At 45.4% G+C, this 25990-nt stretch overlaps 2 protein-coding genes across 30 annotated transcripts in view; one reads left to right on the top strand and one right to left on the bottom strand.

The window, feature by feature from the left end:
• BUD13 (BUD13 homolog) overlaps window positions 1–25990 on the top strand; it is a 134371-nt gene that overhangs the window by 31670 nt on the left and 76711 nt on the right. The gene's annotated exons all lie outside the window — the stretch shown is intronic.
• On the bottom strand, window positions 5541–20204 carry LOC140631018 (uncharacterized). Of its 27 annotated transcripts, none has more exons than XR_012028696.1 (10): window positions 20041–20198; window positions 10721–10793; window positions 10181–10310; window positions 9586–9796; window positions 8808–9021; window positions 7115–7284; window positions 6924–6966; window positions 6625–6835; window positions 6121–6273; window positions 5541–5992 (listed from the first exon to the last, which is right to left on the bottom strand). XR_012028696.1 is itself a non-coding variant. In XM_072822123.1 (9 exons), the coding sequence occupies exons 1-9, from the start codon at window positions 20088–20090 to the stop codon at window positions 5919–5921; spliced, it is 1002 nt and encodes a 333-aa protein (XP_072678224.1). In that variant the 5' UTR covers window positions 20091–20199; the 3' UTR covers window positions 5541–5918. The 27 variants fall into 27 exon arrangements, 4 of the variants coding, with proteins under 4 accessions (XP_072678224.1, XP_072678223.1, XP_072678226.1 ...); XR_012028697.1 differs by having other exon boundaries at window positions 10181–10256; XR_012028698.1 differs by lacking the exons at window positions 8808–9021; window positions 10181–10310 and adding exons at window positions 9022–9134; window positions 9277–9321.

Here is a 25990-nt window from a genome sequence, read left to right as displayed (position 1 = left end):
TCCTTTTAGAAAATACGAATTAGTGCTAAACTAGACTTAGAAATAGACATATCTGTCTGGAGACATGGTATATGCTAAAGGTAGTGTTACAAATTAATGGGGAAGAAATAGGTATGGTGCTTAGAAAATTGGCTTATGTATGGACAAAAATAAAGTTGGATCCCTACCTCAAACCATATAAAACAAAGACGTCCTAAAGCGATTAAAACTCTAATTGAGAGGTAAAATGTTAAAGCCAGTAGGAAAAATCAGAAAATGTCATCGTGACCTTGGGATGAGGATAAATTTGTTAAATAAAATCCCCGAAGCACAGTCTATAAGATCTGATACCTTCAACTACTTCATAATCAAAGATTTCTGGTCAACAAAGCATCTGATAGTCAAAGCTAAAGATGTGTATAGATTAGAAGAAAATATTTGCAGTGTTTAAAACTGACAAGGGATTGCGTATATAAAAGAGCATAGTAGAAGGAACTACTGCAAATCAGGAAGAAAGACAAAACATAAAATAAAAATGGGCAAAGAATATAAATAGGTAAAATCTAAAGGGAAAACCAGAATGACTAATAAGTATATTACCTCACTGGTTATTAGATAAATGCAAATTAAAGTGTTAATGTGTTTCTACTTTATTGGTTTAGCAAAAATAAAAGACTGAGATTTCATGGGGGATGAAAACTCATGGGAGTTTCAACTGGTACATGAATTCCGGAGAACAAATGGGCAACACTTAATTGGAATTAAGTAATAATTGGGATGCATGAATGAGTTTTTAAGAGTATGACTCTGAAGCTATACTGACTGAGTTTGAATCCCAGATATGTGTTTTACTATTTGTGTGATCTTGGTAAGCCACTTAACTATGCCTTAGTTTCTTCATCTGTGAAATGGAGATAATCATACCTATGTTGTAGGAATAATTTATTTTCAGCTTAGAACTGTGCTTGGCATATATACATGTCACCAAATTATTAGCTCTTATCATCTTCCTAATCATCAGGTGTTGATAGCCAGCTTTCAGCATAACCCAGTGATCCCTGACTCCTAGTATTCAAACCCTGTGTAGAATAGGGCTGTTCTGCATAACCAGTAGGATGTACTGGAAATGTGTAACTTCTGAGGCTAGGTCATAAAAGACATTGAAACATCTATCTTGTACTTTCTTGGATCCCTTGCTCCAGGCAAAGCTGGCTGCTATGTCAAGAGGACACTCAAGCAGCTCCCTGGAGAGGCCCTCGTGGAGAGGAACTTAGGCCTCTTACCCTACACAGCACTGAGTTACTTGACCCCAACCCCACCATGTGAGTGAACCACCTTGGAAGTGGATACTGTAGTTCCTTTCAAACCTTTAGATGAATGTGGTCCTGATTGACATGTGACCACAACCTCATGAGAGACCTGGAGCCAGGATCACCTAGTTGTAAACTCCTGACCCAAAGAAACAGTGAAATAATAGGTATTCATTTTTTTAAAAAGCTTTATTGAGATAGAACTCACTATACAGTTTACTCATTTCCCATGAAGCACAGTTCAGTGGTTTTTAGATTATCACACGGTTGTACACATATCATCACAATTAATTTTAGAACATTTGGATCACTCTGTGACTATGAGAACTTTGTATCCATTAGCCTCCATCACTCCCCACTTGTCCCCAACTCCCCCGCCCACCCTGGCAACTACTGATCTGTCTCTCTAGATTTGCCTGTTTTAGACAATTCATGTAGTATGTGACTGGGGCTCTAATACAGTATGTGGCCGTTTGTGTCTAGCTCTTTTCACTGAGCATAATGTTTTTAAGTTTCATCTGTGTTGTAGTACATATCAGTCCTTCATTCCTCCTTTTGGCTCAATAATATTCCCTTGTGGATAGCATACATATCATTTATGCATTAGTCAATGGACATTTGCATTGTTTATACGTTCTGTTGTGAATGATGCTGCTGTGAACATTTATGTACAAGTTTTTTGTATGGGTGTACATTTTCATTTCTCTTGGAGTAGAATTGCCAGGTCATATAGTAAACCCCATGTTTAACTTTTTGAGGAACTGCCAAACTTCCAAAGCAGCATACGAGAGTTCCAGTTTCTCCACATCTTTGCCAACACCTATTTTTCTCTGCCTTGATTACAGCCATACTAGTGGGTGTAAAGTGGTATCTCATTGTGGTTTTGATTTGCACTTTCCTAATGCCTAATGTTTAACATTTTTATATATCTTCTTTGGAGAAATGTTTATTCAAATACTTTGCCCGTTTTTCAGTTGGATTATCATATGTATATACGCACGCACACAAACACACAGACACACCCGTATGTAGAATTCTTTATATATTCTGGTTACAAGTTTCTTATCAGTTACATTTACCAACATTCATTCTCGTTCTGTAGATGTTATTGTTTTAAGCTACTGAGTTTTGAGATAATTTGTTATACAGCAATAGGTAACTAATGCATTAAGAATGTATATACTCTACATCAAAGTACTTCCACTCCTGGCTATATCCTTCAGAGAAACTTGCACAGATCCACAAGGAGTTACATAAAAGGATGCTTATCTATATATAGTTTGGGTAGCAAGAAGCTGGAAGCAACTTAGATGTCTGTCCCTAAGGGAATTGATAAATAAAATGTGGTATATGCATATGATAGAATATTATAAAAGCAGTCAGATGCAAGCAGTTAGGAACTGCTGTGACATGATAGACTCCAGATGAGGAAAAAAAAATCAGTTTACAGCAAAAACCAGCTAAGTAAATTAAACACACTAAATGATGTTTTTTAAGGAGAACATACACCTTAACTCACTGGAATAGGGTCTGTGGGAAGGGACAGAATGGGACTGGAAGAGGGAATGATGGAGGGAAAGGGAAACAGGAGAGGCCTCGTGTGGATGAACGTGGAGGGTGGTCACCTCAGTTCCATGCACCTGAGGCCCCAAGTGGAGATCAGAACCAAGGTCTTGCTCTAATAGAATTGACATTTTGCACTGTTATTAGGCTAAACTGTCATGACAACTATCAAATGGACTAACTTCTCACAATAGAAGTTTTTTTTCCTCCTTCATTCGTGTAATGTCTAGGGTAGTTTCAGATTGGGTTAGTGGGAGGGGTACTCTATTCCATGCAGTTGTCTAGGGACCAGGCTGATGCCAATGCTAACATAGCCTCCAAGATTGCTTTGGGTGTTGTGCCTTTAGTGAGTTGAAAAGAACTTGGGAGATTGCTTGGCAGATGTAACAGGCCAGCTCTAGAAGTAGCACAAACTTCCACTCACATTCTGTTGGCTAGAACTTAGTTGCATGGTGTCCCTTAATTCAAGAAAGCCTCAGAAATGTAATGCATACCCAGGAAGAAGGGAAAAATGGATGTTTTTGGACAGCTCTAGTCTCTGCTGCAGTGTCTTCTCAGACCCCTAAGAAAGGGTATCCACCCTCCGGCCATCTGAGACGTGGATTTTGAATTTTGAAATCTGAAAATTCCCAAAGGGATTCCATTCTCTAACTGGAGAGTCTCAGCTGGAGTCACTGTTGGAGATGTCTCTTCCTTAACTCTAGCCAGTGGCTGTCAGAGAAGTGCTTGGGAATAGAGATGAGGGTAAGCTTTATGTCTAGAATCAGCATCTGTGAGATGGAGGTATGTTAGAAAAGAGACAAGCTCAGAAAACAAGCTCTAAGGTTCTACAGTTAGCATGAAGCACAGTTGGGACTAGAACCTAGTGTCTGGGTTGCACACTGCCTTTCTGGTCCTTTGGCTCCTTGCTATAAACATTTTGTAAAAAGATCCAAGGTTAGAAGATTAGTGGTGAAACTGGTGACATCCTAATAAAGTCTAGAGTTTACTTCCTAGAAATGTGCCATCATTAATTTCTTAGTTTTGACAGTTGTACCATAGTTACAGAAGAAGTTTAACAGTCAAGAGCTTTGAGTTAGAGAGTAACAAAACTGCATATTATCTTTACAACTTGCTCTAAGTTTAAATTTTTCCAAAATAAAAAGCTTATTTTATGAAAAGGCCCCAGTGAATATAGGCTCTCGGCCCTGGATCCTACTGTAAGTTACTACTTACAGTTAATACTTTTACAAGCTGTTTTGTAAGCCATCTCCTTTCCTTGGCCAGAAGTGGCAGTGAGTACATTCAACTCCTAGCCCTTTGTCACAATTCTTGTACACAGCTGGGTTTTATTTCCATATATGGGTTTAGGTTTTTACCTTCATTTGAGTAGGGCCCCACACTTTCTTAGGAACACCTTGTGTTAAGAAACTGTCATGGACTGAGTGTCCTATCCCCCCACATTCCCATGTTGAAATCCTAACCCCAAGGTGATGGTATTATTAGGAGGTAGGAACTGTAGGAGGTGTTTAGGTCCTGAGAGGGTGGAGCCTCGTGAATGAAATTAGCGACCTTGTAAAAAGAGACTCCAGAGAGCTCCCTTGCTCTTTCTACCATGTTAGGACACAGTGAGCTGACCTCTCAACAAGGAAGCCAGCCCTTGTCAGACACCAAATCAGTCTGCTAGTGCCTTGATCTTGGACTCCCAGCCTTCAGACTTGTGAGAAATAATTATATGTTAAGCTCTCCAGCCTATGGTGTTTTGTTATAGCAGCCTGAATTAGACTAAGTAAGACAGACTCCGTTTTTTTGGAATCCTTAAACCACTTTTTTTTCCCCTTAACAAAGGAATCTGTCTATTTTTAAGCAAAGACTGAGGTGGAGGAGAAGCAAATAGGTTCTTTGTAGATGAGCTTTGTGTTTAGTAGGCATTGGTGAAATTGATAAATTCCTTCTCTCTGATTTCTCTGCCTTTGTGTGTGTGAGCACCGCATGTCCTCCAGGGCAGAGACCTGCAAGCCTGTCCAGCGGGTGGCTGGCTGTCATTCCCCAGGCTGGCTACTAGAGGGCAGTGTGATATGCCTTTTCCTGACTAGGGAAAGGAGGGCCCTGGGTCTCATGCATGTTTTTCAAAGTAATAAGCCTTAGCCTCTCTCAGGAATACTTTCAGTTGCCTCTTCCACTTCTTGTCTGTCCCTTAAAACCAGAAATATAACCCTGTTTTCAATATGGTAAATATTTTTAAGAGAGAGATCTGGTATTTAGATTAGATCAGAGTCTCCCTTAGGCTTTGGAATACTTTCTCTACAGGGCAGGTTTGGTTTGTTTGAATCAAATTCAGACACTCCTGTCTTCCTTCCTTTCCTGTGCCACTTCCTCCACTCTGAAGTTTAGATTTAAGCAGCAGTGAGCAATACTAAAACACCTGGATTTTGCATCTTAAAAGGGTGAATTTTATGGTATGTGAATTATAACCTCAAAGAATGTAAAGGGGGCAGCCCAGGTGGCTCAGCGGTTTAGCGCTGCCTTCGGCCCAGGGTGTAATCCTGGAGACCCAGGTTCGAGTCCCACATCAGGCTTCCTGCATGGAGCCTGTTTATCCCTCTGCCTGTGTCTCTGCCTCTCTCTCTCAGTGTCTCTCATGAATAAATAAATAAAATCTTAAAAAAAAAAAAAGAATGTAAAGGGGAAAAAAGCAGTGAGACACCGTAGCTCAAATAGAATGTAATTAATTGATGGTACTGACTTGAGAAAAGTCTTGATGCTTTGCCATTCATTCATTAATTGGAGGGAAACACTTGGACTTCTTTTTTCCCTCAGGTGTCTTGTAACACCACCGACCTTCTAGGACACACAGTGCATCATCGTTCCTTTCTAAGTAGCTTACTCACCCTTGCTCATTTAGTTTCAAAGAGCTGGATTAGGGTTTGCACGTGACTGGGAAATCCCAGTGGGAAAGCTGAATCTACACTGTGAAGTAGTTATTGTGGGACCTTAGTTTTAAGTTTGAGTTGGTTCAGAGATGTGTGTCCTGAACTGTGCATTTTTGCATAGGTTATTTGGGCAATTTCTTTCCTCCAATGATTACTATATTTGGGAATTTTGAATCTTGTTGTTGCCATAAATTCTTCTAGAGCTGGCTTTCAGGTAGCTGGACTGGCCTGTAAAAATAGGCAGAGATATAACGGGACCAGGCTGGAGCGGAGTTGCGTCTTCCCCATGATGTTGTTTTTTTTTTTTTTTTTTTTTCCTATTTGCAGACAGGGAAGACTCAGTCTTTCCTTTGTACCTGAATGTTTTCCTTTGCTCTGTAGAGAAATTGTGTTTGGCTCCCATTTGATGCTGTTGACCTTGGGCTTACACAGGTTCAACCTTTCAGAAAACAAGGGCATGTAGGAGATCCTGGGGGTAGTTTGATTCTCAGTCGGTGCCTGTGAACACCCTTTCCAGGGGACAGAGAGCAGTCAGCTGAAAAAGGAGTAAATCTTTCCCTCCCTGCATATTCTACTCAGCACCTGCTGTCAGCTAAGGAGTTACAAGGAGTCACATACAAATGCAATGTCTGGTGCTTAGTAAGCAAGGTTTGTTTTCTTTTTCTTTTGGCAGAGGAGAAAACATTTGTGCAGAGAGGTTAACTTGCTCAGAATTACTCTAAGTTGGAAAAGATCCAGGATTTCAACATCAGACTCCTTTCCCAGCAGTCACTCCACCCCCACCCTCAGCCCCATTGCAAGGTGAGAGGTGAAGGGGGGAATCCAGGGGACCGTCCCCTGCCCACAACAGAACTTCTTACCGGCAGCTTCTCATGGCTTCTGTGATAAGGGTCTCCACAGCCTACCCTGGGCTGAGTTCGGCCGTCCTGGAAGAAGCGCTTGCTGGCAATTTCAGTTTGTAACTTGGCTTTGAAGACTCTGAGTGTGCTAGAGGGGCACTTACCCTTGACCCGTTTTACCTGGGCTTTAGGAGGAGGTAGGTAAGGCATCTGGGAAGAGAGGAATGCATATCTGGGAAAATAATAATAATAATGATTCTAATTGCTATCTTTTGTTAAGTACTTACTGCGTGTCAAGCATATGTTAAGTGCATACATACCTCACTTCTGTGGTCAGGGACAGATATCAGAGTCCGTAAGTGGCTGCAGATTCAGGAAAGTAAAATTTTTGGATTTCCCAAGAATAGTAGGGTTGAGGTGATCTGGCAGGCTAAACTTTCCCCCTTGTTCCCTGTCTACCCTTGCTCCCTTCCTTGGGTTGAGGGAGTGGTAAGACCCTCATGCTGATTACCTCTTGACAGAGAGCTTGGGCACTTTACCCTGGTCACTGTGTCTCCATCAAACTTGGCAGTGCTTTTCCTACCCAGGATGGTCATCTCCTGCCTCAGCCATCTCGGCTTCTGATGCTGATGCATAGTGGGCTGCCAGCCAGTGTCTTTCTGCACAGCCTGGATATATTTGCTGCATAGGGTAAAAACATTTCTACAAGTCGGAATCTATACCTATGAACCAATCCAGGCATACCAAATAGAGGGGGGCACCTTGCCATCTACATGTTGTTGTTGTTGTTGTTTTTTTTTTTTTTTTTTCGCTTTTCATTTGTGTGTCTGCCTAAACTATACAGCGTATTTTCAGGTAATTTCAAATACAAATTTATTTCTTCCCTGAAAATAAAATTTTGCTTTATCTGTTTCTTTTCATACTCCCCAGTTACCATGCTAAGAGCCAGCAGAGAGGGTCCAACACCTGCAGTCAAAGGATAGGGCAATGGAGAGCATCTCTAGAGGGTTCTAGAGTAGGCAGCTAGAGGGGTTTCAGCTATGGCTGAGAGAATGTGCTCTTAGGAAATGAACTTGGAAGTGTGTGTGTTGGGGTAGGGGGTGAAGAGCTGTTGTATTTGCTAGGCTGGCACCCCTGCTCCCTTCCCAGTGAAGGCTGTCCTTTTCTCCACCACTTTGAAATAGGACTCCATTTCTGTAACATTTGTATGGCACTGCGTGCGCGCATATTCCTGGCTTTGCACTGGAGCCTTCTAACCTTTCAGGGATGAGTCAGAGGGAGCTAGAGGGCCATCCTGAGCCCCCAGAGCAAGCAGGCTTTAATAGGTGAGAAGCCAGGACAAGGCTGGGCAAGTAGTGTGCCTGATTCTCTGTGGTTTCTTGAGGACTGGAAAAGCCTGGCTACTCTACCTCTTGGCTTACAATTAGAGCTCACATCTCCCAGAGATGTGGAGGTGGGGAGACTGACCCCCAGTTATGAACAGCGTGCAGTTTGGCCTGGCCCAGATACGTGAAGTGAGGGAAATAAATCTGAACTAGTTGGAGATCCAAGATTCTGAAACAATTAGTCCTTTGCTTTGTTGCCTTCTATAGCTATGTCTCTGAATTGGACAGAAGACTGAGTTCTGAATTATTACAGATCTTCCTTGACTTATGATGAGGTTACATCTCCTTAAAGCTATTGTAAGTTGAAAACATTAGAAGTGGAATTGGATTTGATGCACCTTACCTACTCAACGTCATAGCTTAACTTAGCCTACCTCAAATGTGCTCAGCACACTTATTATTAGCCTACAGATGGGCAGCATCATCTGACACAAAGCCTATTTTATAATAAAGTGTTGGATAGCTTGTGTAGCTTATTGAATAGTATTGAAAGTGAAAACCAGAATGTTTGCATGCATGCAGAAAGGTGGTCAAAGCCTTGGTTGTTGACCCTCCTGACTGCAGGGCTGACTGAGAGCTGTGGTTCGCTGCCACTGCTCAGCATCACCAGAGAGTATTGTACTGTGTATTGCTAGCCCAGGAAAATATCCAGATTCAAGACTGGAAGTACGGTTTCTACTGAATGCATATCACTTTTTCACTATCATCAAGTTGAAAAATTGTAAGTCAGACCATCATAAGTTGGAAACTCTCTGTACCTTTCTCTAGCCCCTTCCTCCACAGCAACCCCGCAGCTTGCCAAGAGTTCTGGTTACTCACTTAATCCCCTGATTGTTTTTGTTTGGGTCAGTTCTGAGGACTTGATTCCACCCTGAGGCCTGGAAGTTCCTCTGGTATTGGCTGATATACTCCATGTAGCCTGGACGCACTACTGGTGCTATTTTTCTGCCCTGAATGTGAACTGGGAGCATTGATTGGCCAAGAAGAGGGTTCTGGAAGGAAATCTGATGAGTAGTGATCATGTGGTAGTCACCTGAGGGGAGTGAGAAAGTATGCAGAGGGCCTCCTCTGTGTGGGACAGTCTTGAGAGTAGAGGTGGGGATCTGGACCCCTGCCTTGGCTCCTGCACAGCTGGCTCTATTTAAACTTTTCATAATGGGAATAATAGACACAAATGTAAGGGCGTCACCTCTTCCACCACTCTGAGCTTCAGGGTTGTTTCCCCAAGACCAGAACTAAAGAACTTAGTGTGGAATCCAGATTATCCTCCTACCCCTTTTTTGATTACCTGAGCTTTGAAAGCCTGAACGACAGGGCTGCCCACTGGTCCAGCCTACACAGGAAGGAGGGGAGGCTAGGATGGGGTTATTGGTATGGCACTCTCTCAGAGTGGTCCCAGCTGACCTTGTAGCCAAATACTGCCTGAAGTGCTCATGAAGAGACTGCACTGGGGCCCTTGCTGCTTATTGTCTTCTCCTGGGCTGGGGTTCCCACCCCTGGGATCTGCCTGGGGGATGGGAGTGCCCCTGGGTAGGATGAAGTGGGTGGGTTGGGAACAGAGGGTTTTATACCCTTCTGCTGCCAGGCTAAGACTCACCTGAATGGGAGGACTTCTTCCCATGGTAAGTCACAGGCTCTATTCTCCAGGGCTTGTAACAATCTCCATAGGTTGCACTGAAGGGAGACCACTGAGGCTTGTAGGACTGGCTGAAGTAGCCTGTGGGCTGTGTCTGGAGTGGAACCTTGGAAAGGGGCTCCAGGTGGTATATAATATCTTCTGGGGCTATTTCCTCCTGGGCTTCAGACTCCTGCAAAGCAACCCCTCTGCTGCTGCTTCCCCAAAGTGGGAAGTTAACATTTGCCTTTTTGTTTAGAGGGGTCCTTCTTATCTCCCCATCATGAATAGGGGAAGGGGGGGGGGTCAGTCTCCTAGAGTGAGAGGTCATCAAAGACTAGGCAGGTGCTATTTTCTAGCAAGTTACTTCACTTCTCTGAGCCAGTTTCCTTATTTGTAAACTCACTTTCTGGTTTATTGAGAGGATCTGAAATAAAGTAGCATAGTGTCTGGCATGTAGGAGGTGCTTTATAAATAGTATCTTCTCTTAAGCTGTTAACATTAAGATACTTCAGAGTGTTTCTGCTCTGTCAATGGCTTGAGTCCCTTTTGGCTCCCCTCTCCCTCCCTACCTTACCTGAATATCAGGATGGCTGTTCTCTGGCTGGGTTTGGAGAGCCAGTGTGTCTTGCTGAGTGGGATTGAGGGCTGTGCTATTTGAAGAAGGGTGGTCAAATGGGCAGAGTCGTCCGTGCCCTGGAGAGAGGCTATCCAGAGCAGGGGGAGGAGGAGTGATCTGCTTATTCCAGTGAGGCGTACCCATTTACTTTCTGCCAATCTAGCCTTCTACCCTTACGCGTTACCCCCACTCTCCCCTGAGGGCAGAGCTGGGGTGCTGCCTATGGCCATGGTGTTCAGACAGTACCTAAATTGAGTTTGAGTCCTGAGCAGTAGGAATTGGGCAGGAAGTCTAGGGTTGGGAGGATGCTTTCTCTGCATAAGGGCATGTGGCATTTCAAAAGCAGTTATTTTGGAGTTTGTGAAAAAAAGAAGAAAAAAAAAAGCAGTTATTTTTAATGAGCATTTCAGGTTTGCTTGTTTGTTTATTTAGGCTTTAAAACTAATGCTGGTTGTGAGAGGGGTGGCTTACAATGACATTGGTTAGTATTGGACTTACCAGTTGACCAGCTGAACTCTGGAAAGGGGTCTCCCGCCCCCAGGGCTTGGTGCTGTTGCTGTGTCTATGTTTCCTAAGAGGCAGAAGAAAAAGAAGCATGAGAGGGTTGGACCTGAGTCAGAGGTTTGCTCCCCTGCTACTTTAAAAGTTGCAGGAGTGTATCCCTTGGGACCTCTGGAAGCCCCTCCACAGGGGGTTGCCAGTAGCTGACACTCTTTCAGGGAGAGGGGGGAGGAGGGCTGGCTCCTGCACAGGCCACACTGGGACTCAGCATTTTAGCTCAAAGGGTGGGTGGGAGATTGGGAGAGAAGGAACTGCTGCCCTTTGGGAAGCAGTTTTCGGTTGGTGAAGAAAAAGCGTTTTTGACTGGCAGCAGGGTAGGGTGTGTGGTGTCCTGCAGGATGGACAAAAGACCTACCAAAGGGCCATTTTACCTACAGTTGATGTTGAGGGGCTGCAGTGGTAGTGGGGAGCAGGTAAAAATAACTCTATGGGGAGGCCTGTCCTTGAACCGTTGAGGTCTGAGCATGCACTGAGCCAGAGCAGTACCCAGGACAGGAAGTGTCCTGTGTCTTCTTCCTGTCAACCTATATTAGAAGAACAGAAGCAGACAGCAGGAGCTTTGGGGACAGGTAGAAGGGGAGTGAGAAGGGGGATGCTGAGTAGGGGGTAACCAGAGGACACTTAGCCATAATCGCAGAACCCACAGAGATGGCTGAAGGTGGGCACTGTATCCTCTGGCTTTCTGGGTTGTGATCACAGTAGCCTCCTTGCTCAGCCCTACCTTCTGTTCCCAGCTCCTGAATGAGTGCTTGTACTTTGGCAGATTGGCATTGGTTCTGAGCTTTAGTGTCTTAGGCTGCCCTGGTCTTCCTTATTGAATATGAAAGCCATCCTACTGGCTTTGAGAGAGGAGGTGGAAGCCACTGTTACCCTAACAACAGACTCCTAGGACTAGTAGCTGGAGGGGGGCAGGGTGGGTGATTGTGTGATTGGTCAGGCCTCAAGGTTGTTGGATCTTATCTCTGCCACCAGCCTCAAGTCCAACTCTGGATCCTCACTGTGTGTGGGAGATGTGTGTGTACATGTGTATGTGCATATGTGCCCATGCCCTGGCCCTTCAGCAAATGTTTATTGTTTTCTATCCTCATCTCCACTCCCCATGTGAGACACACACACACACCTGTTGTCCTGAGACAGAAAGTTGACCTGCATCTTATCAGCTGTATAGATTTGGCCAGTAGCTGACACTCTTTCAGACCTTGGAATCACAAAATAGGAATCTCAGAAGTGGAGGATTCCATAAAGGACTTCTATTCGTGACTTTCCCCACACCAATTAATTTAGAAGTATTTCCATCATTTTACTAGCAGTTCAGCTGCTATCCCAACCTTTGGTCCTATGGAAATACACTGCTAATTATATGAATCCTAGAATCAAAGTTAGGGTCTTAAGGAGATCTGATTCTCCCACCTACTCCCTGCTGGAATACCCTGGCAAATCAAAGTGCCATTCTCACCCACATTTGAATACTTTCCAACCTGTCACCACCTCCTCGATATGTAGTTCATTCTTGGGCAACTCTAGCTATTGGCTGTTATTGTCCCCTGGGCTTCACCATTTGCCTGAATGATCCATCTTGGGGCTTATGAAAACAAACTAATAACCCCTTTTCTATCTGACAACATTTTAGATGTGTTGGTATAAATTTTTCCTTCTCTTCTGGAATCACAAGATTAAGGTCATAGGAGGAGAGTTTTGTATTGAAACTTGTACTAGATAGGAAGCAATTTTTGCCTAAAAGGTAGTAGGAAATTAATCTTTATACATAGGGGGTCTAATTGTGTCTGTAGACATTTCACATAGGGCCTCTTCCCTCTCCTCCATCCCCAACCCAGCAGCAGAACCAAGTATGACAAGTCAGCTAGAGGCTGACACAAGAGGAGGAAGTGGGAGGAAAAGAATGAAGGACTATAAGAGAGGGCTGAGGTCTTCAGTGCAGAGGGCCTGGATGTATGTTCACAGTGAACCTTTGAGGGTGGATTCAAGGTGGGTCCTAGAGTCATACATAAACTCTGAGACAGACTGAATGGACAAGAGGAACTGTTCTTGAGCCCTGCCGTCCTGCAGGTGCTGTGTGTTGGGGAGTATCACATGAACCTGAAAGGCAGGAACTGAGGGACAATCTCTGGGATTCATGATGCTTAAGTAGCTGATAGTAAGATATTTCCCCCCTTAATTGTGGCACATCCTTTATGAGCAGGAAGTAATGTCACAGTTATATTGACATTATAAGAAAGCTGCTGGACCCATTCTTTTGTTTTCTAGTTTGTTCCACCATGACTTTGAGTCATGTACTACCTTCTCTATAGCCATTCCAGTTTGTCCCCTTTAAAGTATAGCACGTGGCTTGGGTCTAAAGACCCAGGGCATTCTGATCAGAGTACAATAGGACTGTTACTTCCCTGAGTCTAGATACTGTATTGTAATCAATATATTTAAGGTGGGATTAGCTCCCATGGTGACCACATCCCATCATTGCTTCCCACTGAGAAAACTATTGTCAGATGTTTCCACTGCTCCTTTACATGTATTACTAGAGGAGATGGAGCCACATTACCCCTGTTACCTACTTGTGCAGTTGGCATTTCTTCCAGTGTAGTTACCTTCAGCATCTAGAAATCCCACTTTCTTGCTCTTTGACACTTTCTCAACACGTAAGGTAATGGGATGGTGGGCCTTGTCCTGGTTTTTCTTGGTGCAGGAGAGGACAAAGCTAGAATGGGTGTTTTCTAGGCTCATTCCTTCTCTTAAGGTTCAGATTAGCTCAACCAACATGGTCTCATGCTAGTTCCCCATCTTAGTTACTAATTGGAAAGTCTTTCAACGTGGACTTTAGAGAAACTTTTGCAAAGACAAAGTCAAGCAACCACTCCAAGTGCTGGGAGACCTCTAGGGTATATGGCAGGGGCTAGAGAGGCCCTGTTTGCTCAATTCCGCTTAGGAACTTATAATGCAAACTCATGCTACTGCTTTAAGTAGTGAACGTACCAATTTGGCCTTTCTCTGAGTTTTCATGGCACTTTGTGCTCAACACTCATCATACTGTTTTGTGGCTTGTGAGGTCCTGTGGCCAGGACTCTTAGTCAATTTCTTATTCTTATTTATATTCTTATTTTCTTAGACCTTTTACTCACTTTCAAATCTCCAGCTCCTGGCCCAAGATACTATACCTCAGAACTAATAGCTGTCATTTATTTAGTGCCACTATGAGCTATATATTAATATAGCACTCTCTATATATTAATTTCATAAAAACTCAAATCTGATGCCAGTATTTCCATTAGTAGACAAGGAGACTGAGGCTGAAGACCACAGACCTACCAAAGCCTATGCTCTTTGTCCAAATGTATGAATGAATGAATGAATCTTGAGATGGTTACTCTGGGTTAGTAGGCCAAAGTTGGTTCATTACCTTCAGGATGCTCCCCCCAGCATTTTAGTGGAAGTCTCTGATTAGCAGGGCTAATAATTGATGGTCAAATATGCAACATTAGATAAATTAATTAGCACATAGACCTCCTGTCAGATATTCATGGAGTGGCTCTCCCAGCCAATCCAGTCCCAGTGACAGGGAGTTTGTAGCTTTCAAACAGGATACAGGATAGGGAACAGGATAGGGAAAGCATAATTATCACAGTATTGATGGGGGGAGACTGAAGATAGGAATGTATCTAGAGTCACGTGGGAGGCAATTGAGGAGGCGGCCTTTATTTACAGGATGTGTCCAGTCTCCTCAGCATCTCTTCAAGGTCTTTTGTGACCTGACCTATTGACCCCTTCCCTGGACTCGCTGGACTTCTCACTTCTCTGATCAAACAACACTGATTCAGATCTTTTTTTTTTTTTTTTAAATATTTTTTTCTTTATTTATTTATGACAGTCACACAGAGAGAGAGAGAGAGGCAGAGACATAGGCAGAGGGAGAAGCAGGCTCCATGCACCGGGAGCCCGACGTGGGATTCGATCCCGGGTCTCCAGGATCGCGCCCAGGGCCAAAGGCAGGCGCCAAACCGCTGCGCCACCCAGGGATCCCGATTCAGATCTCTTTGCTTTTCCAAGATGCTTCTGCTGTTCTGTACCCCGCCCCCCCCAACGGCAGAACCTTACTTATCTTTTAGGGCCCAGCTCAAGTATTTCCTCTGTGGAGTTTTCCCTGGCTTCCTTGCTACAGGCAGAGTGGCTGAATTAAATGCTTCCTATTTATGTAACATTTGTAAATATTTATGCACTCAACATAGGATCATCTAAATCTATAAACAAATATTAACAGACCTGAAGGCAGAAATAGACAGCAATATAATAATAGAGGGGGACTTTACTACCCCACTTACACCAACGGGTAGATCATCCAGACAGAAAATCAATAAGGAAACATTGGCCTTAAATGACACATTAGATCAGATGGACTTAATAGATATGTACAGAACATCCCATCTCAAAGCAACAGAATACACATTTTTCTTAAGGGCATGTGGAACATTCCCCAGGATAAATGATATAGTAGGCTACAAAACAAGTCTTAATAAATTTGAGAAGATTGATATATCAAGGATCTTTTCTGACCACTATGGTATGAAACTAGAAATTAACTACAAGAAGAAAACTGCAAAAAGCACAAATATGTCGACACTGAACAACAGGCTATATTGCACAGCCATGGGTCAACAAAGAAGTCAAAGGAGGAATAAAAACATACATGAGTCAAATGTAAATGGAAATACAACATTCCAAAATTTAAGGGATGCAGCAAAAACAGTTCTAAGAGGAAAGCTCATAGTGGCACATGCAAGAAATAAGAAAAATCTCAAATTAGACTACACTTCAAGGAACAAGAAAAAGAATGAATGAAGCCCAAAGTTATTAGAAGGAAGGAAGTTACAGACCAGAGTGTTAATAAATGAAATAGAGGGGCAGCCCCAGTGACGCAGCGGTTTAGCGCCGCCTGCAGCCCAGGGCGTGATCTGGAGACCCTGGATCGAGTTCCACATCGGGCTCCCTGCATGAAGCCTGCTTCTCCCTCTGCCTGTGTCTCTGCCTCTCTCTCTCTCTCTGCATCTCTATGAATAAATAAATAAAATCTTAAAAAAAAAATAAATGAAATAGAGACTAAAAAGATAATATAAAAGATCAGCAAAACTAAGAGCTAGTTCTTTGAAACAAAACTGATAAACTTTTAGCTAAGCTTACCAAGAATAAAAGAGAGAGGGCTCAAATAAAATCAGAAATGAAAGAGGAGACAGTACAACTGATACTACAAATACAAAGCATAGTAAGAGTCTACTCTGAACAGTTACACACTAACAAATTGGACAACATAGAAAAAAATGGTTAAGTTCCTAGAAACATACAAACTTCAGAGACTAAACAGAAAAATATGAATTGATTGAAGAGAAGGGAACCTCTCCAATGTCATTTTACAAGGCTGGTACTGCTCTGATACCAAAACTGATAAGGACACACCAAGGAAAGCAGCTCTGGTGAACATAGATGAAAACATCCTCAACAAAATGTTACCAAGCTGAATTCAACAATACATTTTAAAAAAATTACACACTATGATCAGTGGGATTTATTCCATCATTATAAGGATGGTTTGACATCCACAGATCAACATGGTATACCACATTAACAAAATGAAGGATAAAGATCATATGATCATCTTAATAAATACAGAAAAAAGCATTTGACAAAATTCAGCATTGATTCATGATTAAAAACTCTCAACAAGGTGGGTATAGATGCAATGTACCTCAACATAATAAAGGCCTCATATGACAAGCCCACAACCAACATTATATGCAATGGTTAAGAGCTAAAAGCTTTTCCTCTTGAGATGAACGAGACCAGGAGATTCACTCTTGCCATTTTTATTAAACTAGTATTGGAAGTTCTAGCTAGAGGAGTTAAGGAAGAAAAGGAAATAAAAGGCATCCAAATTAGGAAGAAGTAAAACTGTCACTATTTGAGGATGACATGATTTTATAAAACCCAAAAGACTCCATCAAAACACTATTAGAATAAAAAAACACTATTAGAATAAACAAATGTAGTCAAGTCACAGGATACAAAACCTGTATATAAAATTCTGTTGCATTTCCAAACACTAGCAGCAAACTAACAGAAAGAGATGTTAAGAAAACAATCCTGGGGTGCCTGGGTGGCTCAGTTGGTTAGCATCTTCAGCTCAGGTCATGATCCCAGGGTCCTGGGATTGAACCCCACATCAGGCTGCCTGCTCAGTGGGGAGTCTGCTTCTCCCTCTCCCTCTGCCTCTCTCCCTGGCTTGTGTTCTCTCTTGCTCACTCTCTCTTGCTCAAATGAATAAATAAAATCTTTTTAAAAATCCCATTTATAGTTGCATCAGAGAGAATAAAACACCTAGGAATAAATTTAGGAATAAATTCACCAAGGAGATGAAAGACCTATACACTGAAAATTATAAGACATTGATGAAAGAAATTGAAGAAGACACAAATAAATGGCAAGATATTCTGTGCTCATGGATTGGAAGAATTCATATTGTCATAATGCTTATGGTATTCCAAACAATCTATAGATTCAGAGCAATGCCTATTGAAGTTCCAATGGCATTTTTCACAGAAACAGAACAACTATCTTGAAATTTATGTGGAACCAGAAAAGACTCCGAATTGCCAAAGCAGTCTTTCAAGAGAAGATTGTGCAAGCATCACACTCCACGACGTCAAACTATATCACAAAGCTATAGTAATCAAGACAGTATGGAATCAGCATAAAAAGAGACATATAGATCAATGGAACAGAATAGAGAGCTCAGAAATAAACTCACATATATATGGCCAATTGATTTCCAACAAGGAGGCAAAAATATGCAATGGGGAAAAGATAGACTTTTCAACAACTGGTGTTGGGAAAACTGGACAGCAACATGCAAAAGATACTAGGATACTCTTATGCCATTCACCAAAATTAACTCAAAAGGGATTAAAGACTTCAGTGTAAGACCTTAAATCATAAGTCTCTTGAAGAAAACACACATAAGCTCCTTGACATCGGTCTTGGTGATGATTTTGTTATCTGACTCCAAAAGCAAAGGCAACAAAATAAAAAATAAACAAGTGGGACTACATCAAACTAAAAAGCTTCTGCACAGCAAAGGAAACCATCAATAAAATGAAAAGGCCACCTACCGAATGGGAGCAGATATTTGCAAATTATGTATCTCATAAAGGGTTGATATTCAAAATATATAAAGAAGTCATGCAACTCAACAGCAAAAAAAAAAAAAAAAAAAAAATCCAATTAAAAAATGGGCAGAGGATCTGAATAGACATTTTTCCAAAGAAGATATACAGGTGGCCAGCAGACTCATTAAAAAAAAGCTCAATATCACTAATCATCAGGGAAATGCAAATCAAAACCACAATCAGATATCACCTCACATCTGTTAGAATGGCTATGGAGTGGGGACTATTGCTGCCGAGTCCCCCAAATGCACAACTATCAGTTCCTGATGTAGTTAGTAGGCATTTATTTGTATATTACTCTGCCGCTAATTTACATGAACTTCTTTGAGTGATAGCGAAAGGGATAACAGCTCAGGTATCCTGGGGCTGACTTTCTGATTTCTCTTCCTCATCTCTTTGGTTGGGGATGGGAGGGCTTGTGAAATGTCTTTATTGATTTTGCAATTCAGTCTAGGGAGTTAGCTGGGGGAAAGCAGGTGAAGAGCAGGGTAAGGAGGAGAGAGGGGCTTTGCAATCTAGGTGGGCCTTTGGGAAAGGCAGAGAGCATACTCCAGGGCAGTACCAGGCAACCAGCTGGATGGGACTGCCCTACTGCAATGTGGATGGGCTGATGCACACTGCTCCATGGTGCCATTTGCAGGACACATGTAATAAGGTAGCATTTTATTCCCTCAGGCTTGTATGTTTTTGCTGAGCTGGCTCTTCTACCTTCTTTTTTCTGTTCCATCTGTCAGGCAATCCCCCGCTTTGGGAAAGATCTGCATCCCCTCTCCCCAAGCTGGATTTTGAGATGCCAGGGCTCTGGCCCAGGGCAGGGGCTCTGACTTTTGCTCCTGGTGCTGACTTGAAAGGGAGTAGCTTCTTCTCTGGTTGGGGACTGAGAGGAGGTTGCCTGTCTCTATGCCCAGAGCTTCTTCACTTCCCCCCTTCCCAGACTTTCTCGGACCCTACACTTGCCTGTGATTAGAGAGACCATTTAATTTATTGTACAAACTGGGACATTTCTGAGTGTGCCTGTGTGAGCATACCTGTGCTATTAATAATTATGTTGGGACAACAGGTGTAAACCAGGACTGTCCCAGGTAAACTGGAATTCATGGTGAGCGTAGTTCTGAGGGCCGGCTGGCCTTGCTTTCATCCCTAGGGAAGGTGTGGAAGGCGGAGGCAGCCAGCAGAGGCTGCTGTGGCACCAACTATGTGTGAAGGTCTTGCTGCCTTGGAGAAACTCTCTTCCGCCCTCCCTGTTGAGGGACTGTGGGAGGACAAGGCTGGGGAGCAGAGGCTGGATGCAGTGGGTAAAGGTGGCTGTGGTAAAGGTGTTGTCCCCTGCTGACAATGTGGCCGACATGAGATCTGGGCTCACTTGGGTCTGATTTACAAAGTGATGAGAAGACTGTGTGCTCCTTCCAGTGGAGCTGGGGACAAAGCCCAAAGCCCTGGGGGGGGGGGGCCTGGTTTCTCCAAAGCTCCCTGTAATTCCTGGATTATAGACTGTGAGTCTCCTGAATTCTGGCAGTTTTTGTCCTGCCCCTTCCTTCAGACAATGATGGGCAAGTGGGTTTGTGGTATTGCCAGCTCCCGAGGCTGCTGTCTGCCTAGATAGATTGGCAAGAGGGCTCATAGGTCAGCCCAGGGACACCCTGTATCAGAGGGGACGGTGGGAATGCCTAGGATCTTCGTTGCCTGACTTGCAGGTGGAGAATACAGACCAGCCATGGAGTCCCATGAAAAAGAAGGGCTTTCCTGGAAACTTCTAACCCTCTCTCCTCATCTAGTTCTTAACTCAGGCAGCAAAACCCCATTTCTTCCTCACCTAGGGGGCTTCCCTCTCTTGAGTTTGAAGTGCAGAGTTGGGAGACCTTATTCCTTGTGGGAGGAAGGGTTTTCTGTAGAAGGATGGGGTCCTTCCTCTCCTCTGGCCTGGGGAAAGCCTTGATTGCTGAGAGGAGTCTGATCCCCCCTCCCCAGCCACAATGTCCTGGCTACCGGCTCATACCAGCTCCCATGTCCCCATCTTCTCTCCCTACTCACCTTAAGGGAAAGGCAATGTCTAACTTTGCAGACCACGTGTTGGTGATCATACACCAGCTCCTTACTCTTTGTCCTCAGTGATGGTAAAAGGGGAGGCGTTCTAATCAGGCTGTGGGGAGGGCTGCCCTGCCTGAGCAGAGAATTCTGGAGCAGCAATGGGTATCCAGGGCAGCCACAGGGATTACCATGGCAACAGGAAAGGCAGGCCTAGTTGTGGGGAGATGGGGCTGGAACAGGATTCCTGGGATGGTCAGAGGGGGGCTTGCCCTGACAGAGGCCAGCGAGGCCCCCTGCCTGTTGTCGCTTGTTGGCTTGAAGCCCACACTCTCTGGCACACTTGTGTGAAGTGCCCAGCCCTGGCAGAGGGCCTGCTGGTGTGTGGACAGCCTGTGGCTATAGAGGGGGGAGGGGAGCACAACTCAACTGCGGACATTTGTTTTCTCAGTCTGTCCAAAGAATGGCAATGGGTTTTGGACTGTTCCAGCTGCTTTTCTACCTGGGGGACCCTGAGCCATCAAAGCTAACCTAGACTAGTAACCAGGGATCAATTACTGGCCTATAATGTGCTCTCTAACTTCTTGCAAAAAGCAGCCTGTTTGGACAAAAAATGAAAGTGCTTTTCTTGATCTCCGGCACTGCTGAGCTGGGCTGATGCCCCCCTCCCCAGCTGCCTTTGCCCACTCCTCTCTCATTGCTTCCCTCTACTCCTTAGGCAAAGCTGGGTTAACCCCTCAGGTGCCAGGTTTGGGGCGTCCCCCTCCCAGCTTCGTTCTCAGGAGTGAGGAGCAGGCCAAGTCCAGTGCCTGCCAACCGCCTCCCCGCCCTCCCTCTGGTTGCCAAATCTGACTTTGATTAGCGTGTGAGGGGGGAAGAAAGCAGGAAAATAGAATATTAAAATCTTAATTCAATTTAAAACACTGTCATTCACAGGCATGCCAAACAGTGAGATGACTAATTATTATGCAAATGAGGCAGATAGAAAAGTGATTAATAATTGCACAAATTAAAAATTATTGTAAACATCCTGTGACGAGCGATAAGTCCGATGGAGAGGCGAGGGCGGTGGGCCGGGGAGGCCGCGGCGGAGCCGGCTCCTGCATCCTTATTTCCTCATTAGGGGGATTTAATTAGTGCCTGATGATGGGGCTCAGTGCTGCCAGGGGTGGAGGAGTGGGTGGCCGTCGCTGGGGCTGGCCATGCTGATGCTCAGTCCCTCTCCTCCTCCTCCTCCTCCTCCTCCTCCTTCTCCTCATTGCCCCATTGCCAGGCTGGAGCTGGCTGAGCAGGAGGAGGGGTGGGGGAAGAGAGGCAGGCTGGCCACCCTGAAGAGCCTGGTACAGTGCAAAGCTTCTCTGCTGCTTTCTATTGGCCTCTACCAGCTGCTACCTCAGATCTGGGCGAGGGGAAATGGTGCGGGGGTGGGGGGAGGTCCCCAGGTGGGGGACTGGTGTGAGTATCCTGGTTCAGCATGCACATGCCTCAGGTCCAGTGAAGGGATGCATGGAGCACAACTGCAGTGCTGAGAGTGAGGAGTGGATCATGTTACCTGGGGCCTCCTGGTTACTCTGGGTTTAAGTTTTCCTGACTCTGGGGGCACAGAGGAACCAAGTCAGTGCCCTGAGCTGAATGACTTGCCTTCTCCATGTCTAAACTGTATGCAAGCTTCCTCCAGACAGGAAATGTATAGGACCTGCTTTGGCTTGGGCTGACTTCATTGCTCTAGGCTAGGGGGAGAAAGGTCTGAGCTCCTCTGTCCCAGCAGTACCACTCGTGTTTTCCAGAGCAGACAGCCATCCTGGGTCCCATCCATTGAAGTAGGGCAGCAACTGATGTATTCCCCTTAACAAAACCTACCTGCTAGCTAGAGCACAGTGGCTTCCCGCCAGGCCCTGAGCCCACAGAAGGTATAGATGGGGCTGGAGCCAGGCCTAAGGCCAGGTGGCTGATCTGTCCCACTGCTGTCCCCTTGTCACCATGGGCCTTAGGGAGAAGGCCTTCATGTGGGGGCAAGACCACAGATCAAGTCAGAGGTCAAGGCCTGCTCAAGAGCTCTTGCCATTCAAAGGAGCAGGGGCTGCTGGAAATGTGGAAGGCTTCTGGGGAGGGCTAAGGTGGGGAGCTGGCTTTTGAAGAATGAGGTGGGCTCAGAAAAGCGGGTAGGAGGTGGGGAATGGGGCAGTACTTTATCTAAGCCTTTATGTATTCCCCCTGGAGGAGCCCAGATTTCCTAACAGTGATTGCCACTCAGGGCTAAGAAGCTGAGGTTTTCACAGATCAGCGGTCCAGCCTGAGTATTCCCAAATTTTTCTTCCTGAGACTGGGACACAGTCATATGCTGGGCAGCTTTGCTGTTGATGAGGGCCCTGCTTAGCCCTCCAGGTCTTACTGCCTGAGCCCTGAGAGGGCCCTTTCTGCCTGGCCTCCCCTGTGTCTCTGGTGTCCCTTTACCTTGGGGGTAGATGTAAAGCCTGAGGCCTGAGTTTGTGGGGACTGATGCCAGGCAGGGGGCTGCTCCCCTCTTTGGGGATGATTTTCCAAACCAGGCTGCACATTCCCCTGAGGCTGCCACCATACCTGGGAAGCACAAATTGGTGGTTGCGGCTCAAAGGGTCAGTTGCTTACTCCCTCTTCTGGGACAGTGTTGTCTTGCTCTGGCTCGCCTGAGGCAGACTGCACCCTACCACCCATGCTCCTCTTCAAGAGAAGGGTAGCCTAGTACTTACTGGAACCTATGAGTGCTAGTTATCCCAAAGGTCCCCAGTTGGCATTACATCCTCTAAAATCCCAGTGCACCCTAGGAATGCCCACACATGTGCTTTTGCTCGCTGTTACACTCCAGAGTTTTCCAGTAACTTACTGGTATGTCCCCAGCAACTCTCATTGCTTTCTTATCATGCCACAGTATCTTTCTGATAGAATCCCTGTAAGGCCCCAGCACTCATGGAATCCCAGGAACTCTAGTAACTGCTGGTGAGCTCCTAGTAGTGCTTGGGTTTCTCTGAATATCAGAGTGGACTTGTAATGTGTGCTCAGGCATACTTGGTGGTCCCCCAAGAGTGTTCCAGCACATGGTATCAAAATCCCAGTGTTCTGCAGGATTTTCAGTAGTGTCCATCAGTTCCCAAAGTGGCCCTCCTCCCCACCAGTGTCTGCTAGGAATGGTGCCTGGAAAGGGATTTGCTGTCCCTCCACTCCCTGAGTCCTGCCACTGGAAGGGAGAGAGGCTCTTTGCCCTTGGCTTCTGCAAGTTACCTGGGCTTCCCTCCAGTGGGAAGTGGTGGGAAGAGAAAGGGAGTGGAAATTAACATTTGTTGAGTGCCAACTCTGTCTTAGGCATTTTATTTAGAGAAGCGAAGTGATTTTTCCCAGTCATTAAGTGGCAGGAAATAATTTGAAGGCAGCTCTGTTGGGTGCGGCTACACCGCTGCCTGTCCTGAGCCTGCAGAGAACCAGAGAAGGCAAATCCCAGGGGCCCCGGGATGCATAGGTTGCCGAGAATGGGGGGAGCTCCTTCCTTCTCTCTGTGTGTGTTTTAACCTTGGCAGGAAAGAAAGGAAAGGGGTTACACTGGTTAAGCTTTCTTTAGAATGAAGCTCTGGTTCCTGGGAGTGTCGTGGCTCCCAGGTGGTGGCAGGTGTCAGATCTACCCCCTCTAGTTTTACACTCCTATTCAGATATCAGGTTCTATATCCATGGCTCACTAGAACCACAGATTTTCCAGATGAACCCAGTTCCAGGGACAGCCTAAGATTATAGGCTCACCCCTGGCCCTTCCCTCAGCCCTGGTCATCACCCAAACTTCAGGATCCAGGTTGTGCATCAGCCTTCCCTGCCCCCCTCCCCTCTGCTAGCTGTAGACATGCTGCCCATGTCAGCCGCCCATCTGCTTCTCTTCCCCTGGCTGCCTTCCCTGGCACGGGAGATACTTGCAAGGTGACTTTGAACAGTGCAGACTCAGCTGGAGGGGGGATGGGAGCAGCCCCACAGGTGGGGAAATGAGAACTAGACCAGGTCTTTCCCACCCCTGCCCTAGCTGTGTCCCTCCACTCCTGGGAGCATGGATGGGAGGGCAGAAAAGGCAGGGAGCCAGAGACTGAGGGGACTGGTTGAGGGAGTCTGTGCTGCTGGGTTGGCTTCATCCCATCAAGGACTCTGACCCCTGCTCCCACATAGGGGTGCAGAAGAGAGATGAATGACTCTGGTCCTATGTTGGGCAACAGCCTCCCCAGAGTAGAGAGAGGCAAGTTTTAATACATCTTGGCTTCCTAACCATCTCCTCCCTACCCCACCGTTACTTCAGTGGAATCTTTGGAAAACAATGCAGTAGAAGGTTTAGGATTTAGAGACAGACTGCCTAGGTTCATCTCCCTCTTCATGTATAATAGCTGTATAACTTTGGACATACTACTTAGGGTCTCTGAACCCCAATTTCTCCATTCATAAAATGTGGCTAATATTGTTACTTACCTGTCATGTAGTAAATGCTCAATTGAAAAAATTAAATCTTTTTTTTTTTTTAATTTATTTATGATAGGCACACAGTGAGAGAGAGAGAGGCAGAGACACAGGCAGAGGGAGAAGCAGGCTCCATGCACCGGGAGCCCGATGTGGGATTCGATCCCGGGTCTCCGGGATCGCGCCCTGGGCCAAAGGCAGGCGCCAAACCGCTGCGCCACCCAGGGATCCCTCAATTGAAAAAATTAATGGTATATGGCATTTTCTATATGTACGTTATACTTCATATAATCATACTGATATACATATGTGGTTATGTACGGGTTTTGTATGTACTCTGTCCTTCCCTTCTTTGCTCTTTCTTGTTGCTTCCGGAAGTTTGGGTGGGAGGTGAGAGGTCTGCTCCCGAACACTCTGGCTACTCAGGGGGCTGAATTCTGCTCAGGAAAGTCAGGTACAGAGGGGAGAGGGCTTAGTCTAGAGAGCTGGAGGAAAGGAAGGTGGCCCAGAAGGGTGGTCTGGGATGTGGCCTGCTGTCTCAGGGCAGCAGAAGCTTGAAGCAAGTGGGAGGGTACCTTCCTGCTCGAGCTCACCCCTCCATCCTGTTATTGCCTCTACCTTACTCTCTATATCAGAATCTCAGCAGTGCCTCTGCCAGCACCTTGGCCAGGGAGTATAAGCCACTGACACTTGCTGCTTGCCTCTGGGGGAGACCTTTTGGAGGGGTAGAGGGACTTTCAGCTCTTGGATTAGCTCCTCCTACTGATTTACTCTCAACAGTGAACAATTTGGTGAGAATGGGAGGCTGTTATAATGGTTGGGTCCCCCAGAGTCTGTGGTCTGCGGCTCCTTCTGTGGGGTGTCAGGGATGGGATGGCCTCTGGTGAGTTTTCTGCAGGAGATGACCTCTCTGATAAGAACCTCAGGGTATGGGCTTTTCACCTGAGGATCTAGTGAGTAGGTGTTGGCATTGGCATGGCCAGCCTGAGGGAGGGAGACTTTGCCTTCTGTGTCCTTTCCATGGCCCTCCACCTCTTGGCAGGGGCTGGTGGAGGTGGGAGGAAGAAGGGAGATGATCCCTGACATAGTGGTATCTCTGGTGGCAGTGAATTTGGGACTAATAACCAGTACTGCTGACATATGCTAGCCATGCTTAATTGCAGAATAACTAAGGACAATTTGAGATAAAAATCAGTAAAAATATTGACTTGAGGCCTCAGGTTTGTGCCTCCTTCTTGCACACCCCAGTGTAAAATAAGTCTCTCTGCATCTTTATGGCTGTAGCTGAGCATTTCTCAGCATCTCTGAGGCATCAGTGGGGAAAGCAGCCCACTTTCATTTGGCCTGGTTTCCCCTAGCAGATATCCCAGTGAAAACAGGTGGCAGTGCATGGAGGTATACTGAGAGCAAGGAAGGCCAATGGTCTGCACACCCTGTGTAGGGGACAGGGCCCTGCTTACCCCTAACCTTGTTGTCATCTGCCCCTCCCCACCCC

This window comes from Canis lupus, chromosome 3, assembly GCF_048164855.1.
Source record: "Canis lupus baileyi chromosome 3, mCanLup2.hap1, whole genome shotgun sequence".
Lineage (NCBI taxonomy): Eukaryota > Metazoa > Chordata > Mammalia > Carnivora > Canidae > Canis > Canis lupus.
The sequence above is the reverse complement of the archived record's forward strand: the minus strand, read 5'-3'. Positions and strand labels throughout refer to the sequence as shown.